Source organism: Jatropha curcas, chromosome 10, assembly GCF_041381405.1.
Source record: "Jatropha curcas cultivar XTBG-Jc1 chromosome 10, XTBG_Jcur_1.0, whole genome shotgun sequence".
Taxonomy (NCBI): Eukaryota; Viridiplantae; Streptophyta; class Magnoliopsida; order Malpighiales; family Euphorbiaceae; genus Jatropha; species Jatropha curcas.
In genome coordinates, this window is record NC_143160.1 from 7644876 (window position 1) to 7662980 (window position 18105).

At 32.7% G+C, this 18105-nt stretch overlaps 2 protein-coding genes across 2 annotated transcripts; both read left to right on the forward strand.

The window, feature by feature from the left end:
* Positions 1-223: 223 nt before the first annotated feature.
* On the forward strand, positions 224-1562 carry LOC149493011 (transcription factor MYB114-like). Its single transcript, XM_089715483.1, has 3 exons — positions 224-354; positions 480-609; positions 804-1562. The coding sequence occupies exons 1-3, from the start codon at positions 237-239 to the stop codon at positions 1318-1320; spliced, it is 765 nt and encodes a 254-aa protein (XP_089571609.1). The 5' UTR covers positions 224-236; the 3' UTR covers positions 1321-1562.
* A 9209-nt stretch (positions 1563-10771) lies between these two features.
* Positions 10772-12092, forward strand: LOC105640721 (transcription factor MYB114). The gene is made up of 3 exons (XM_012225116.4): positions 10772-11059; positions 11196-11325; positions 11524-12092. Exons 1-3 carry the CDS (start codon positions 10927-10929, stop codon positions 12011-12013), a joined length of 753 nt encoding a protein of 250 aa, XP_012080506.1. The 5' UTR covers positions 10772-10926; the 3' UTR covers positions 12014-12092.
* The last annotated feature ends 6013 nt before the right edge of the window (positions 12093-18105 follow it).

Sequence of the window (18105 nt, forward strand, 5' to 3'; positions counted from 1 at the left end):
CCAATGGGGACAGTTAATTCCATTAGTTTTTTTACACTGAATTATTGCTTTCGTGTTTTGCCAGATTTTCTAGATCTCTAGGCAAGTGGATGCCTTGGTTCCACGTAAAAACAAAATTAACAATTTGGAACGTTGGATATTGGTTGTTGACATAACCCATCGAGACTGCACGTAGCTTATATATATAGTGGTTGTACTGGCCTTTTAGGGCAGGACATGTATTGTACCGTATACCCATGGTGAGCCCTCCACCAGTTAGAAAAGGTGCTTGGACTCCTGCTGAAGACGACCTTCTCAGAAGCTGCATTCAAAGACGTGGAGAAGGCCAATGGCACAAAGTCCCTTCAAGAGCTGGTTCTCTCTCTTTGTACTTAAATATTTTTGAAAAACATTAATGTATTCCTGCAAATTATTAAGAATAATTAAGTTGTAGGCATTTTAATGGAAGTTATGCTTACATCATATGTACAATATTGCAGGGTTGAACAGATGCAGGAAAAGTTGTAGATTGAGGTGGTTAAACTATCTTAAACCAGACATTAAAAGAGGAGAATTCACGTCAGATGAGATTGACCTAATGATCAGGCTTCACAACCTACTGGGAAACAGGTAACTCAAATTTAAGACTTGCCTATATAGAATTACTAATGACTTTTAATTAGAGATTAACTCATGTAAATAGAATAGTATTGCTACTAATTTGTTTTTGTCTTTGACAGCTTTTAGATTTTTCTGTTGAAAGAAGTAATTTATTGTAGTGCACTTGTGAATTAAATCTGACCAATCACATTTTATTGATTCAGATGGACACTAATAGCCGGCAGACTACCAGGAAGAACAGCAAATGATGTAAAGAATTTCTGGAACACTCATATGCGCAAGAAACTGAAGCCTAGTAGTCCTCATTGTGAGGAAGATAATGAGAAAGGCAAAACAGTAAAAATAATAAAGCCTCGACCCCATAAACTCTCCAAAAATATATCTTTATTTACTGCAACTGCAAAAGATAAAGATCACCGTCAAAATGACAACGGTAGTAATAATCTTGGCAATGGCAAGGCTTCTGTGCCTGTTGCATTACCAGCATTAGATAATAAACATAACAAAGAAATAAATAATAAATCAAACTCCATAAACCCTTTTGCAGGAGAAAGTGCCCTCACATTCTTGGAAGGGGACAGCAGCAGTAAGGAAAATGATTGGTGGTGTTACTTTTCTTTTGATGAAGAAATCTGGAACCTTTCCTTCAATAAAGAACAAGAATTAATCTTTGATGGGATTGAGATGGATATGGGAGTTATGGGATGTCAAGATCTTTAACTTTCCTGGTTTAGCTTGTATGAAGTTTAATTTGTATGTTCAATTAGGTTATTAGAAGTTCAATTAAGTTACTTTCTTGTTGATTTTAGTAACTATTTTTGTAGCGACTCTCTTTTCCTTCTCCTAAAACATAAAATCTAAAAACTCTTTTTTCACATGATGCCACTGGTGAGCTCTCGCCGATGGTTACTCCTTTCCCCTTTTTGTTTTTTTTTTTTTTTTAAATTGTTCCCAATTTTATATATAGAGATTTGATTTATTATTGAGCAAATATTGAGATTTATTGTTACCCATCTATTGGATTTTGCTATCAGATCTAGTTTTGAATTATTGTTATTACCATTATAGTAATTTTGTCTAGCATTTTTGTTATTTGGATAGTAGAAAAAAATGCAATTCTCATCTCTAGCAAAATAAAAAAATTTGAATGTAATCAGATTAGGCCTGTAGAAAGATCATGGAGTCAAATAGCATCAAGTGGAGAAAGCGCTCACCTATGGCACAAATATTACGTTTTGTCAACTCGATCAGATACTTCAAATCAAAATTGTATTTTTTTATTCTTTGTATAAGTGATTTATTATTAGACTTCCTATAAAAAAATATAGAAATATATTAATTTACATAGTGTATACAATTTCCTCTTAATAAAATTTTAGTTTGATTTTTTTCTTAAAAAAAACTACTTTTGTGTTTTAGTTAGTGTGGGCGTGTGAAGCCCTATCAGCTCTTGTTTTTTGGATAAATTAAATTCAATTTTTGTTCAAAAAAATGAAAAATTATTTTATTTTAAAAGAGAAATTAAGAAATTAATAAAATTGAAATACATAATAAGAAAATTAAAAACTAAAAATAATAAAAGTTGATTTCTGATAACTAAGAATAGGTCAATTTTTTTATTTTTAATTAAATATGTTTAAAGTATGCAAAAATAAAAATAAATACATAAAACTATAAGATAATGAAAGTATACTGATATGAATACTGTTTTGATCTTGTGGCTCTAATTTATTTTCAATAAGTTGCCAGCTGGCATTGACGGTTATTTTTCTTAGTTTAAGAGCAATAGAGATCTGTATGAGAAATCATCTCTCTTTGTACCTGTATTTTTCGATTCTCTCTCAAGAAAATGATCTGAATTTTTCAGTTGATTTCTTCTTGACTATGATTGCCATGAATCAGCTCATCATGGTATCAGAGCATTTAGGTTACTGAAGGTTGATCTTAAATTCTTTTTCTTCTGCATCAATCAGAGCAAATGACGAATCCCGATGATTTGGAGCCAAACAGATCTCAGATTGCAAGATCAGAAGCTGAATTGACTAATGATCCTCTGAATTTAACTAATTCAGATCATCCTGGACTAAATCTAGTCAGTGTACCTTTGAATGGAAACAATTATCACTCTTGGAGCAGATCCATAACTATAGCTCTCAGAGCGAAGAATAAGCTGGATTTCATTAATGGAAGGTATGAGAAACCTAACTCTAATTCTCCTGTGTATGAGAAATGGATGAGAACAGACAGTATGGTAGTTTCATGGCTTTTGAACTCGATATCGAAAGATATCGTTGAAGCTTTTCTATATTCAAATTCAGCCAAAGAACTTTGGGATGAATTATTTCAAAGATATGGTGATAGTAATGGACCTCTTCTTTACCAGATCACAAGGGAGATTTGTAGTTTTAGCCAAGGAAATTACTCAATAACAATGTATTTCACAAAACTTAAACAAAAGTGGGATGAATTGGCTAGTTTAAAGAAGTTTCCTGTTTGCAGTTGCGGTGCAGCAAAATTCTTTATGGATTTTGAGAATGATTCAAGGTTGATGCAATTTCTTATGGGCCTAAATGATAGTTATGATCACGTGAGGAATCAAATTTTACTGATGGACCCCTTGCCGTCAATTAATAAAGCTTATTCAATGGTCTTGCGTGTGGAGAAGCAAAGAGAAATGAACCATTTTACTGTTGAATCTAGTGAATCTTCTGCAATTTTGCTTGCTCAGGGTAATTCAGGTTATAAGAAAAGAAATTTGAAGGATAGCAAGAACAATTATAAGAGAAGGGAGAGTACTGGAAAGGAGAACCAGTTTTGTGACAATTGTAGAACCAAAGGCCATACAAGGGAGACATGTTTCAAGATTGTAGGATATCCTGATTGGTATTATGAATTAAAGCAGAAGAAAGGTCAGTCACAGGCTCATATGGTTGACAATGCAGGAGAAACTCCTTTTGATGTCCAGAATGAAAACTCAAAAGGACCTACAGAAGAATGGAGTGAAAATCTCACTAAGATCATTCAACAAGAAGTTATGAAAGCTATGAAGGGCAAGCAGATGATGACTGTAACTGATGAAAATGTATATGTGAACAATTGTTCTTTTGCAGGTACTGCATCTAACAAGGTCTTTAAAGGTACTAATGATAAGAACATAGGTGAATGGATCATTGACACAGGGTGTACTGACCATAGGACCTATAACATTTCTTTTTTTGACACATTACACAAATTAGCCAAACCAAAATCTGTCAAATTACCTGATGGAGCCATAAAACTAGTTCATTATATAGGAACAATAAAGCTAAATGACAGAATTATTTTGACCAATGTCCTTTACATACCTTCTTTCAAATGTAATCTGATCTCAGTAACATCATTAACCAAAACAAATAAAATTGCAGTTAAATCCTTACCAAATTGTTCTATTTTTCAGGATTTGCAAAGTAACGAGAAGATTGCCATTGGTCATGAGCAAGATGGTTTATATTTGCTGAATAAGAAGTCTTTTGATATTGTAAGTAGTAAATGTATGACTACTTGTACTGAAAATAGTAGGAAAATACAAAAGTTTAAACTTTGGCATTCTAGACTAGGACATGTTTCTAATCAAAGACTGAGATATGCTGGTGTACTTGATCATGATGAATTGTGTGATATTGAATGCTCAATATGTCCTATTTCTAAGCAATCAAGAGTTCCTTTTCCTACAAATGTTACAAAATCAGAAAAATTATTCCAATTAATACACATAGATCTGTGGGGTCCTTATGGTGTGCAGTCTATAACTGGAGCAAAATTCATGGTAACTATAGTGGAAGATAAATCTAGGTATACATGGGTGTATATGATAAATACTAAGCATCAAGTTTGTTCAGTTTTAAGCCATTACTTGCAGTTAATTGAAACACAATTTGGAGTTAAAGTGCAAAAGGTTAGAACCGACAATGGAACTGAGTTTTTGAATACTCAATGTAGGGAATTATTTCAATCTAAGGGTATAATGCATCAAAGATCTTGCATATACACTCCCCAACAAAATGGTGTGGTAGAGAGAAAACATAGGAGTTTGTTACAAATAGCAAGGGCATTTATGTTCCAAGGTCATTTTCCTAAAAATTTCTGGTCTGAATGTCTATTGGCAGCAACTCATGTTATAAATAGAATACCTACTGTGGTTTTAGATTGGAAGTCACCTTATGAGGAATTGAATGGTAAACCTCCTGATATCTCATATTTCAGAACTATTGGTTGCCTTTGTTTTGCAACAAATACAAACCCTCACAAAACAAAATTCGATCATAGAGCACAACCTGCAGTTTTACTTGGTTACTCCCAAAACCATAAAGCATATAAATTGTTCAATATTAATTCTAAAACCATTTTTCATTCTCGAGATGTACTTTTTCATGAACAACAATTTCCTTTCCAAATTTCCCACTCCATTACCCATGATACACCTGTTTTACCAAATATACTAGAACCAATTAATGATTTTCACCATGATCTTGAAAATAATTCCTCTTTATCAAATTCTCCTTCTTCCGAACCTTCAAACTTGCTTACCCAATTACATGATTCATTAGATATTCAGGAGAGTCATATTATATCAGATGCACATAGTCATTCAGATCATGAAACTAGATTAGAACATATAGATTCTCAACCAGTCATTAGATGGAGTAATAGAGTGACACAAAAACCATCTTGGCTTCAAGATTTTGTGGCAGCAGCACATACCAATGGTACATCATCTGTTACTCAGCGATCTATCTCAGGTATTTCTACTCTCCATCCCCGTTCTGCACTTTTACCTACATCCTTATGCATTAGTTCATCATATACTTCTTTTGTATCCAACGTGTCAAAGATTCCAGAGCCTGTTTCTTTTCATCAAGCTAATAAAGACCTTAATTGGGTGCAAGCCATGCAAAAGGAACTTGCAGCATTAGAGGAGAACAAGACTTGGGTTCTAACTGATTTACCAAAGGGTAAGAAACCTATTGGTTCTAAATGGGTGTACAGGGTAAAGTACAAATCAGATGGGAGTGTTGACCGGTATAAGGCACGTTTAGTTGCCAAGGGTTATACACAATTATTGGGATTAGATTATACTGAAACTTTTTCCCCTGTGGCTAAACTAGTGACTGTTAGAATATTTTTGGCAGTTGTTGCTTCTAAAGGGTGGTCCTTGCATCAATTGGATATCAATAATGCATATCTCCATGGTTTTCTTGATGAAGATATATATATGATACCTCCAGCAGGTTACACAAAAGCCATTCCAGGACAGGTCTGCAAGTTACAAAGATCTTTGTATGGCTTGAAGCAAGCAGGCCGTCAATGGAATAAAGAACTTACCAAGCATTTAGGAGAGTATGGGTTTCAACAGTCCCAAAATGATCATTGTCTTTTTACAAAAGGTACAAACAATGATTTTTTGGCTTTATTATTATACATAGATGATATTTTGATTACTGGATTTGATGAAAAGTTGATTGTTGATGTCAAGCAGTTTTTACATGACAAATTTACTATCAAAGATCTAGGCTATGCTAAGTTTTTCTTAGGTTTGGAGATAGCTAGATCAGAAACGGGCCTATGTGTTACACAAAGAAAATATATAATGGATTTGGTACAGGAGGTTAGTATACAAGATGCCACTGCAGTACATACTCCTTTAATCCAGGGTCTAAAACTTAAACCAGATGACGGTGATTTATTGAAGGATCCTGAACAATATCGAAGTTTAGTGGGCCGCTTGCTCTACCTCAATTTAACAAGACCAGATGTAACTTACTCAGTTCAGCAACTGAGTCAATTCATGCAAGCCCCTACTACAACACACTTAAAAGCTGCTATTCATGTGTTGAAGTACTTGAAAACTTATCCAACAAAAGGATTGTTTTTTCCTGCCACCAATTCTTTTCAACTACAAGCTTTCTGTGATGCTGATTGGGCCTCTTGCCTCACCACTAGAAAGTCCCTTACTGGATATTCCATTTACTTGGGGAATTCCTTAATTTCATGGAAAACAAAAAAACAAAACACTGTTAGTAGATCTATTGTAGAGGCTGAGTACCGTGCCATGGCTGTTACTGTGTGTGAGTTGAAGTGGATTTCTTATGTGCTTCAAGATCTCCAGTTATCTTTGTATCTTCCCATTCCATTATTTTGTGACAACCAGGCTGCTTTACACATAGCAGCAAATCCCGTGTTCCATGAAAGAACGAAACATATTGACATTGATTGTCATGTGGTTCGTAATCAGCTTCAAAATGGGTTCATTACCACTGCTCATGTGCCGTCAAAACACCAATTAGCAGATGTGTTTACAAAGAATCTCAGTGCTTCTATGTTCTCTCGTCTTCTTTCCAAGATTGGGTTGGTTGATTTCCCACCAACTCCATCTTGAAGGGGGGGGGGGGTGAAAGTATACTAATATGAATACTATTTTGATCTTGTGGCTCTAATTTATTTTCAATAAGTTGCCAGCTGGCATTGACGGTTATTTTTCTTAGTTTAAGAGCAATAGAGATCTGTATGAGAAATCATCTCTCTTTGTACCTGTATTTTTCGATTCTCTCTCAAGAAAATGATCTGAATTTTTCAGTTGATTTCTTCTTGACTATGATTGCCATGAATCAGCTCATCAGATAATCTTGACTTTTCCATTAACGGGTCAAACTAAATTGATTTTGAATAATTATAATATTAAAATATAAAAAATTTATTCTTCTATTCATATTAATCTAACAACTCATTCCATTTTTTATTATTTTTAAATTTTTTTATCTTTTGCAAACATGGAAAAATATGAATTTAATTGACCCAAAAATAAAAGCATTATTTAATTTGGTCCTAAATTTAAAATTAGCTTTATTTGGAAATTTATGTCTCCTAATAAAATCATTAAATTTGTCTTAATTACAATAAATTATTGAGTAAATTATCTATATTACCCTTAATTTAATACTAATTATGTAAGAAAATTATTAAATTGAAGTAATAATTATTAGTCATATATAAAGGGTAAACATGAAAAAAAATATTTATTATTCCTTAAAACCACAAATATTATAAGTATTTTAGAATAAAATATTTTCTTAAATATAATAAATATTATGTAATGGAAGTACTAATTAAATAGACAGGTAACTGTTTTGGGATCAAATAGCTGTTTTGGGATCTAAGATGGTAAGACAAAAATAAAGCTACATGCTTGTCCCCAAGCCATTAAAATCGCAATTAATAAAAGTTTTTTTTTTTTTTAATTTGACGGTGGGTGCATGCCGACACCGGGCATAGTGTAGCTCCGCACCTGTTGCCCAGCCATTAAAATGACAGTCTATAATCCATTCCGGAACACAAAAACTTTCATCAAATAGTCCCTTTTATGGAAAACAAAACTAAAGTATTCGTCATTGTGGCGCACTTATGAATTAAATCTGACCAATTCACGTTTTATTGAAGCAGATGGTCACTAATAGCTGCCAGACTACCAGGACGAACAACAAATGATGGTAAAGAATTTGTGGACCACCCACATGCGTAAGAAGCTGAAGCCTAGTAATCCTTGTTGTGAGGAAGATGATATGAAAGGCAAAACAGTAAAAATAATGAAGCTTCGACCCCGTAAACTCTCAAAAAATACATCTTTATTTACTGCAAATGGTAGTAATAATCTTGACAATGGGAAGACTTATGTGCCTGTTGCATTTCCACCATTAGATAATAAAGATGATAATAAAATAAATAATCAATCAAACACCACAAACCCTTTTGCAGGAGGAAGTGCCCCTACATTCTTTGAAGGGGAGAGCAGTCGCAAGGAAAATGATTGGTGGACTAACTTTTCTTTTGATGAGGAAATCTTGAATCTTTTCTTCAGTGAAGAACAAGAATTAATCTTTGACGAGATTGAGATGATATGGGAATTATGGGATGTCAAGATCTTTAACTTTCTTGGTGTAGCTTGTATATATAGAGTTAAATTTGTAAGTACAATTAGGTTTTTAGAAGTTAAAGTTACTTTCTTATTGATTGTAGTAACAATATAACTGATCACTTAATTGGGTGCACGTGGAACGCCTATTGTTAGGATTAATTCAAAATAATATTATTAAAAATATTTTGAGATTTCAATTTTATTTAGTGCAGATTCTCTGCATAAAATTTGATATTTTTGTTATTAGGATTAATGATTTTTAGGAGTATTTTTAGGTCTAATTTGATTCACTTGTAAGCCTATAAATAGGCACATTCTTTTGTTAATTTAATGAAGTGCAAAACATTATTAATCATCTTGTACATTTCCATTTTTCCTTCTAAAATCTCAACATGGTATCAAAGCCTTGGATCCAAACTTGCATGAGAGAAGTTTTCGTTCTGGGTCGTACTTTGGTATCAGAGGAAGAAACTTTTTTTTGAGTATTGAAGAGATGTGCTCCAAGAGAACAATATTGGAGAGATGTGCTTCAAAATAAAGAAAGTGATGAGAAGTGTATCAATATTTGAAGAGAAGTGCTTCAAAAAAAAAAAGAACAATTAAAATTCATTTGGTAGTTTGATGAGAAGTGCATCAATATTTGGTGAGAAGTGCATCAAAATGATGAGTTGGAGAGATGTGCTTCAACAAAATTAATTGAAGAGAAGTTTTTCAAACGCTAGATTAAAAATTTTTAATTGTTAATTATTGTAATAAAAAATATTATGTTTGAATTAAGAGAGAATGTTAGGATTAATTCAAAATAATATTATTAAAAATATTTTGAGATTTTAATTTTATTTAGTGTACATTTTCTGCATAGAATTTGATATTTTTATTATTAAGATTAATGATTTTTATGAGTATTTCTAGGTCTTATTTGATTCACTTGTAAGCCTATAAATAAGCACATTCTTTTATTAATTTAATGAAATGCAAAACATTATTAATCATCTTGTGCATTTCCATTTTTCTTTCAAAATTCCACAATTATCAAATATGTAATAATTGGAAAAGTGAATCTTACTTCATCAATTGAGAATCATACATATAAACATTAGTCGATGTATGTTCATTTGAATAAGATAAATAGCTTTCACTTACTATTTACGTACAAAGCTAAGCTAAGTAATGACTATTTATAGCTTGTAGCATATTCTTCTCTTGCTTAGCTTGATACAAACAAAACACACAAGGCAAATAAAAAAAGGAAATGATCAAAATACTATATTAATTAATACCTTACAATTAAATATCAAATGAATTGGGGAGAGAAAATAAAATAAAATGTGTGATTCAAAATCCACCAAATTCATATCTGAATAGAAACAAAATAGTAAAGAATTTTAATGAGATAAAACATTCAACACCTGGGGTGGATGTGGCCATAAACAAGTTAGAGAGCTCGTTATAGGTCAGAATTAGCACTCTATTCGAATATTAAAACCTTTGAGCCTACGCTTGTTCAAGAAATGAGATAATGATTAGAGTTTCAGGGAGAAGAGTCAAAAAGAGATGAAGAAGAGGATGGTGGCGTGAGGTTTTCTATTATCGAAAAAAAAAGATTCAGAAATGGCTTTAAGATTAGGGTATTGATACAATGGTTGTGATTAATAAACTTTTTAATCCGATGGTAACTGCCTCTTAAATTTTAAATAATTTGCATAAGAAACAAATTATGCAAAAAATGAAAAGTTGGCCAGAATAAAATAAATAAAAATATTTATCTAATTTGAATTTATTGCTCCATTTATGAACTAAATTAATAGAAATGAAGATTTTTAAAATTTGTTACTATTTTTTTCTCAGTGTTTAATTATAAATGCTCTCATTTTAATAAAAAAAATTATATTCTCATTATTTTGGTAGATAGGCTATTGAGTGACAATCGTGGATTTGATTTTTCGTCTAATGACATTTCATGCAGCTTGAAGGGTAAAGAAAGGGGAATACATGGAAGGAGAGAGAAACATTTCCTACATATTCACCTCTAAAAAATAACAAGGGTATTTAGGACTTTGCATTGACAAAAGAAACTTTTCTGCCACACTTATGTGGCACAATTTGTGCCCCCCAATCGCTACTCCTACGATAAAACAAATTAAAACTGTACGCAATCATACTGTTGTCTAATCATATGAGAGTCAGGAGTCATTGGTAACTCTAAGCAAGGGGATGCCTTTGTTCCACCTAAAAACAGACTTAATAATTTGGAACGTTGGATGTTGGTTGCTGACATAACCCATCGAGACAATAGCTTTTACATATATATATAGTGGTTATATATAGCTTATTTATATAGTGGTTGTATTGGCCTTTTAGGGCAGGATATATATTGTATGCCCATGGAGCGCCCTATACCAGTCGGAGTAGTTAGAAAAGGTGCTTGGACTCCTGCTGAAGACGGCCTTCTCAGAAGCTGCATTCAAAGACATGGAGAAGGAAAATGGCATACAGTCCCTTCAAGAGCTGGTTCTCTCTTTATATCTATATATACTTTTTATTTTTGAAAAACATTAATGTATGCCTGCAAATAATTAAGAATAAATAACTAAGTTGTAAGCATTTAAATGGAAGCTATGTTTATATAATATGTAAAATATTGCAGGGTTGAATAGATGCAGAAAAAGTTGTAGATTAAGGTGGTTAAACTATCTTAAACCAGACATTAAAAGAGGAAAATTCACATTAGATGAGATTGACCTAATGATCAAGCTTCACAACCTACTGGGAAACAGGTCACTCAATTTCGATACTTGTCTATATAGTGTCGATAATGACTGTTAATTCGAGATTATCTTATGGTAGATAGAATAGTATTGCTACTAATTAAATTTTTGTCCTTTGATAGCTTTTAGATTATTCTGTTGAAAGAAGTAATTTATTGTAGTGCAGTAATGAATTAAATCTGACCAATTCACGTTTTATTGATTCAGATGGACACTAATAGCTGGCAGACTGCCAGGAAGAACAGCAAATGATGTAAAGAATTTCTGGAACACTCATATGCGCAAGAAACTGAAGCCTAGTAGTCCTTATCGTGAGGAAGATAATGAGAAAGGCAAAACAGTAAAAATAATAAAGCCTCGACCCCGTAAACTCTCAAAAAATATATCTTTATTTACTGCAACTGCAAAAGATAAAGATCACCGTCAAAATGACAATGGCTATGACAAGGCTCCTACGCCTGTTGCATTTCCACCGTTTGATAATAAAATAGAAAATCAATCAAACACCACAAACCCTTTTGCAGGAGAAAGTGCCTCCACATTCTCGGAAGGGGAAAGCAGTAGTAAGGAAAATGATTGGTGGAGTAACTTTTCTTTTGACGAGGAAAACTGGAATCTTTTCTTCAATAATGAACAAGAATTAATCTTTGATAGGATTGAGATGGATATGGAAGTTATGGGATCTCAATATTTTTAACTTTCCTGGTATAAAGTTAAATTTGTATGTACAATTATGTTATTAGAAGTTAAAGTTCCTTTCTTGTTGATTTTGGTAACTACTTTTGCGTTTCAGTATAACTGAGTTAGTGTTACACTATTTTTGTTTTTTGGATAAATTAAATTCAATTTTTGTTCAAAAAAATAAAAATCTATTTTATTTTAAAAGAGAAATTCAGAAATTAAAAAATAAAATTGAAATACATAATAGGAAAATTCAAACCTGCATTAAAAACTAAAAATAATAAAAATTGATTTCTTATAACTTAGAATTAGGTTATTTTTTCATTTTTAATTAAACTATAGTCTTTTTTATGAGGTGTGTTGCACTTAACATACTCGTTCTATACTTATTTTTTATACTCTTTTAATTTTTTTTATCTATATAATATTAAAGTATAAATTTTTGTTTAGATTAAAATAAATATAATTGTTTAATTTTTTATTGGACTTTGCTGTACAAGTTACTTATAATATTACTTTTTATGTACTTAATTCTATTTTTATATAATAAAATAGTATCAAAATAAAGTTCAATATAATCCTTACACATAATCCTTTAATCCCTAATTTATAAATGTAAATTCTTAAAATCCTAATAGGTTCTCAAAAAGAAAATCAAATCATCACTCAATCTCTAACACTCTGCCCTCAATCCAAAATTAATATCTACATACAACGATAGTGAAAAATAATAATTAATTATTTTTTGCTACTAGGTAATACAAAAAAAAAAAAAAAATTTGAAGATGATCTAAATTGATAATGGTAATCATTTTGACTATAGTGGCAGTACTACTTACCTAGGACATTAGAGAAAAATATATATGCACGTACAAATAAATTCTTCAAATCTTAAAAAGTGATCCAAAACAGAAATATATAGTTCTAGTTTTTTCTAATTTTATAAACACTATTTTCTTTCAGATAAAAAATATTCAAAATATAAGCAAAAAAATACATTAAAAATATTTAATCATCAAGTAGTCATTTATTTATTGCAAGTGAGATATAAATCTCTTATTAAATTAAAATAATCGTAGCTACAAATTAATTCAGTGACGAAAAAAATAATAAATAATAATAAATAAAAAAAAAACCTCTTTTCAGAACTTAACATATAACAATAAACAAATTATATTAAAAAAGTTACTAATTTAAATTTCAAAAATCAACTCTTTCTCCAACTAAAAAGACTACAATGAAATTTGATATTGATGGAAAAAAAAAATTAAAACTAAGTCAATAATGGAAATTACAAAGCAAATCATGCTAGCAAAGTGAGTAATGAATTTATTCAACTACTTTATTTCTTAACTATTCTAAGTTACAAATTTAAAATAAATAAATAAAAGCTTTAATTGTTTTGGTCCTAAAATTTAAAATTAGCTTTATTTGAAAAGTGCTGACAGATAATTAAATAGATAGATAAACAGACAGCTCTTTTGGCGTCATCTAAGATGGTGAGAGAAAAATAAATGTGCCAATAGTGACATATACAAGCTTGACCCCAGCTATTAAAACGACACAGCCTATAATCAATCCTGAACACAAAAACCTTCATGAAACTGATGTTTTGATCTATTACCCCTCACGGAAATAAAACTAAAGTATTAGAAAGGAAAAGAAATCATACCGTAGGAGTTTTACACGTATTAGGATTGTCAGTTTTATTTTAAAATTAAAATTAAAATTAAAATTAAAATTTTGGAAAATGAAATTTATTTAAATGTACGAAGTTTCAAGAAAATACATCCATTTTGAATTGTATCTTCAAATAATAATTTCGGTTTAAAAATGGAATATACGAAATTAAATTATACTTCTAATTGATAATTGAGTTTATTCTCGATCCTATAAATCAAAATTGGACATAATAATTAAATAAACAAAGAAAAATATCTATTCATGAGTTTTCAACTTTTCTGATTTCATTACTACCATGAGTGAGAGTGAGCAGCTAGCTGTATGTACCATCGTCTTCCTTTGAAATGTGGGGCTAATTGAATTCAAGTCCATCTCTTCGTTGTGTATAAAATGTGAACACGTCTCCTTAATATTAAGAAATTGACTTGTCTTCCTTCTTCGTGGAGTGTGTAATTCGCGGTATTAACTATTTTAGTATTTGATTCGTTTCAAAATATAAGTCATTTGAGTATTTTATTAAATGATGGTTTTTCAATATTACCCATATTTACATGAGATGCAATAAATACATCCATAAGCTATTTTTGGTTTTGACATAATAGGTAATTTGGTCAAATTACCTTTAGTTTTGTTATAATATAGGAGAATTAATTATTTTCTTAATACTTGTGTAAAAACCTTAAACGACTTATATTTTAGGACAGAGAGAGTAATTATTAGCTGTTATATTAACTGTTAGCTAAAACTATTAGCTTTTAGCTAATAGTTGTGATATAGAGTTGTTCAAATTAGAAGTGTTTAGTAAAAGACAATATTTGGCAATAACTTTTTAAGTAATATACTGTATACATAATATATTGTATACAATATAATTATATATGATTATATATACAATAAAGGATTTGAATACTTATGATTACACCACGTATACATAATATATTGTATAGATATTTTAACAAAGCTATAGGTCATACCATGTATTAGACAATATAAACTAGTATCAAAAAATTTCTTACTTTTCACATATAATCATATATAATTATATGTTAAAGATCAATATTAGCCCAATTGTTGAAATTCAAAGTTAGGTCAAAGTTAGGACACCAAATTAATTTGATGTCATTGCCTACATCATTTTAGTTAGGTGAAAATTAGGTAGTATTTCTTTAATCTCAATGGTCTAGATTAGTTTGTGTTTATTTTAATGAATGGTGTAGATTGATTCTTGTAATCTATAAATACCCCCCTTGTATTTGAGTTTTATTATCCAAGGATCAAAGCTTAAATAAAAGCGTTTTGAAAGCTTTCTTAAGTGTTCTTCTTCTTTGCAATTTTGTTAGATAGTTCTTAAGAGTGTTTTTCTTTTTCTTGATAAATTAGAGTTTTATTATTCTAATTTATTCAACATTTGGTATCAGAACCTAGGTTCAAGTTAAATACACAGATAATTTTAAGTAGGCACTGTGGTTGCAGCTTAAACCGATCTTCCACATCTGAAAGAAATTTTCTTGGTATTTTATTTGACTTAAGGCAAAAGATGGGTGATCTTCATGTCAGTGGAGGAATCAAGAAGCTCAACAACCAAAACTACAACATGTGGGCAACATGTATGGAGTCTTACCTACAAGGTCAAGACTTGTGGGAAGTCGTCGGTGGTAGTGAAGTTACACAACCGGCAGTAGAAGATGCCAACGGCGTCTTACGGAAGTGGAAAATTAAAGCAGGCAAAGCAATGTTTGCTTTAAAGACCACAATAGAAGAAGAAATGTTGGAGCACATTCGGGATGCCAAAACACCGAAAGAAGCGTGGGACACGTTTGCTACACTCTTTTCAAAGAAGAACGATACAAAATTGCAACTTTTGGAGAATGAACTTCTATCAATGGCGCAACGTGATATGACGGTTGCCCAATACTTTCACAAGGTGAAGACGATATGTCGCGAAATTTCAGAATTAGATCCGACAGCTGCTATTGGGGAAGCTAGGATAAAAAGAATAATTATCCATGGCTTGAGACCCGAATACCGAGGCTTTGTTGCTGCAGTACAAGGATGGCCGACACAACCATCTCTTGTTGAGTTTGAAAATTTGTTGGCCGGTCAAGAAGCTATGGCTAAACAAATGGGAGGAGTCTCGCTAAGGGGTGAAGAGGAAGCGCTCTACACCAACCAAAGTAGAGGTGGTTCAAAACAATACAACAAAGGTGGATCTAAAAAGGGTGGTGACAAGATGAAAAATCACCAAGGAAAAGGAGGCTCTCGTCCAGGGGGAGCTTCGAAGAATCGCGGCAGTAGTAGAAAGTTTGATGGCGAGTGTTACAATTGCGGGAAGATGGGCCATATGGCAAAAGATTGTTGGTCCAAGAAAAAGTCCGCTGAAAGTAATGCTGCTACTTCCAGTTCTAAGGAGAATATCGAAGACGATTGGGATGCCGAAGCATCGTTTGCTATGGAGGAAGAAGAATTAGCTCTTACGGTAACAACAGCAAAACGAATAGACTATAAGAATGATTGGATTGTAGACTCGGGTTGCTCAAATCACATGACGGGTGATAAACAGAAGCTACAAGACCTATCTGAGTATAAGGGAAATCGTGTTGTGATAACGGCTGATAACTCAAGGTTACCAATAGCTCACATTGGTAAAGCTATTATTACACCTCGATATAATCCCAATCAAGTTCCACTCGAAGATGTCTATCATGTTCAGGGAATGAAGAAAAATTTGCTATCCGTGGCTCAATTGACATCATCAGGCCACTATGTCTTGTTCGGTCCTCAAGATGTAAAGGTATATCGTTATCTTAAAATCTTAGAAAAACCGATAATGGAGGGGCAACGATTGGAGTCGGTCTATGTGATGTCAGCAGAGTCTGCATATGTAGACAAGACAAGGAAAAATGAGACAGCAGATCTATGGCACATGCGATTAGGGCATGTTAGCTATTCCAAGCTAAGTATGATGGTGAAGAAGTCGATGCTTGAAGGACTTCCTCAACTTGATGTGAGAACAGATACAGTCTGCGCAGGATGTCAATATGGTAAAGCACATCAACTGCCATATGAGGAGTCAAAGTTCAAAGCAAAGAAACCATTAGAGTTAATTCACTCTGATGTGTTTGGACCTGTTAGACAAACATCAATTGGCGGAATGCGGTATATGGTGACGTTCATTGACGATTTCTCTAGATATGTATGGGTTTTCTTCATGAAAGACAAATCTGAAGCATTCTCAAAGTTCAAAGAGTTCAAAGAGATAATTGAAGGAGAAGTGGAGCAAAAGATTCGTTGCTTGCGCACAGACAATGGGGGAGAATATAGCTCAGGAGAGTTCTCTCAATTTCTACGGGCATGTCAAATACGTCATCAGTACACTTGTGCCAACACGCCACAACAAAATGGTGTAGCTGAGAGAAAGAACCGGCATCTTGCAGAAATTTGCCGGAGCATGTTACATGCGAAAAACGTACCTGGAAGATTTTGGGGCGAAGCTATGAGAACTGCAGCTCATGTCATCAATAAACTTCCTCAACAAAGGTTGGATTTTGTTTCACCCTTTGAGAAATTGTGGAAAAAGAAACCTACAGTTAGCTACCTTCGAGTATTTGGCTGTGTATGCTATGTATTTGTTCCTGACAATCTACGTAGCAAGATCGATAAGAAAGCAATCAGATGTATCTTTGTGGGATACGATAACCAGAGAAAGGGGTGGAAATGTTGTGATCCAACAAGTGGAAGGTGCTACACATCACGAGATGTGGTGTTCGATGAAGCATCCTCATGGTGGACCTCAGAAAAGGGAGTATTGCCAGACTCAAAAGAATTTCAAGACAAGCTGCAACAGAATATGGGGGAGCATACTGTCCAAATTCAATCAAGTCCAGAAAAAGTTGAAGATCCATGGAAGAATGATGATGAACAAACAGTAAGCCAGAATCCTTGGCAAACTGGGGTATATCAACAACCAGATGAAGAAGATGGGTCCAGTGAACCGGAAGAATCAACTCCACAATCTCAACTCCGAAGATCAACAAGAACTAGAAAGCCAAATCCCAAATACGCCAATGCAGCTATAATTAAAGAAGAAGCTGTAACAGAACCTGAGACGTTTGAAGAAGCATCGCAGAGTTCAGAATGGATGACAGCTATGAAAGAAGAAATTACTGCACTTGAGCAAAATCAAACTTGGAAACTTATACCAAAGCCAAGAGATGTGAAACCCATATCCTGTAAGTGGGTTTACAAGATAAAGCGTCGTCCAGATGGGTCAATCGAGAGGTACAAGGCACGATTGGTAGCGCATGGTTTCTCTCAACAATATGGACTAGACTATGATGAAACGTTTAGTCCAGTGGCGAAACTTACAACAGTACGAGTCCTACTTGCACTGGCGGCCAACAAAGATTGGAGTTTATGGCAGATGGA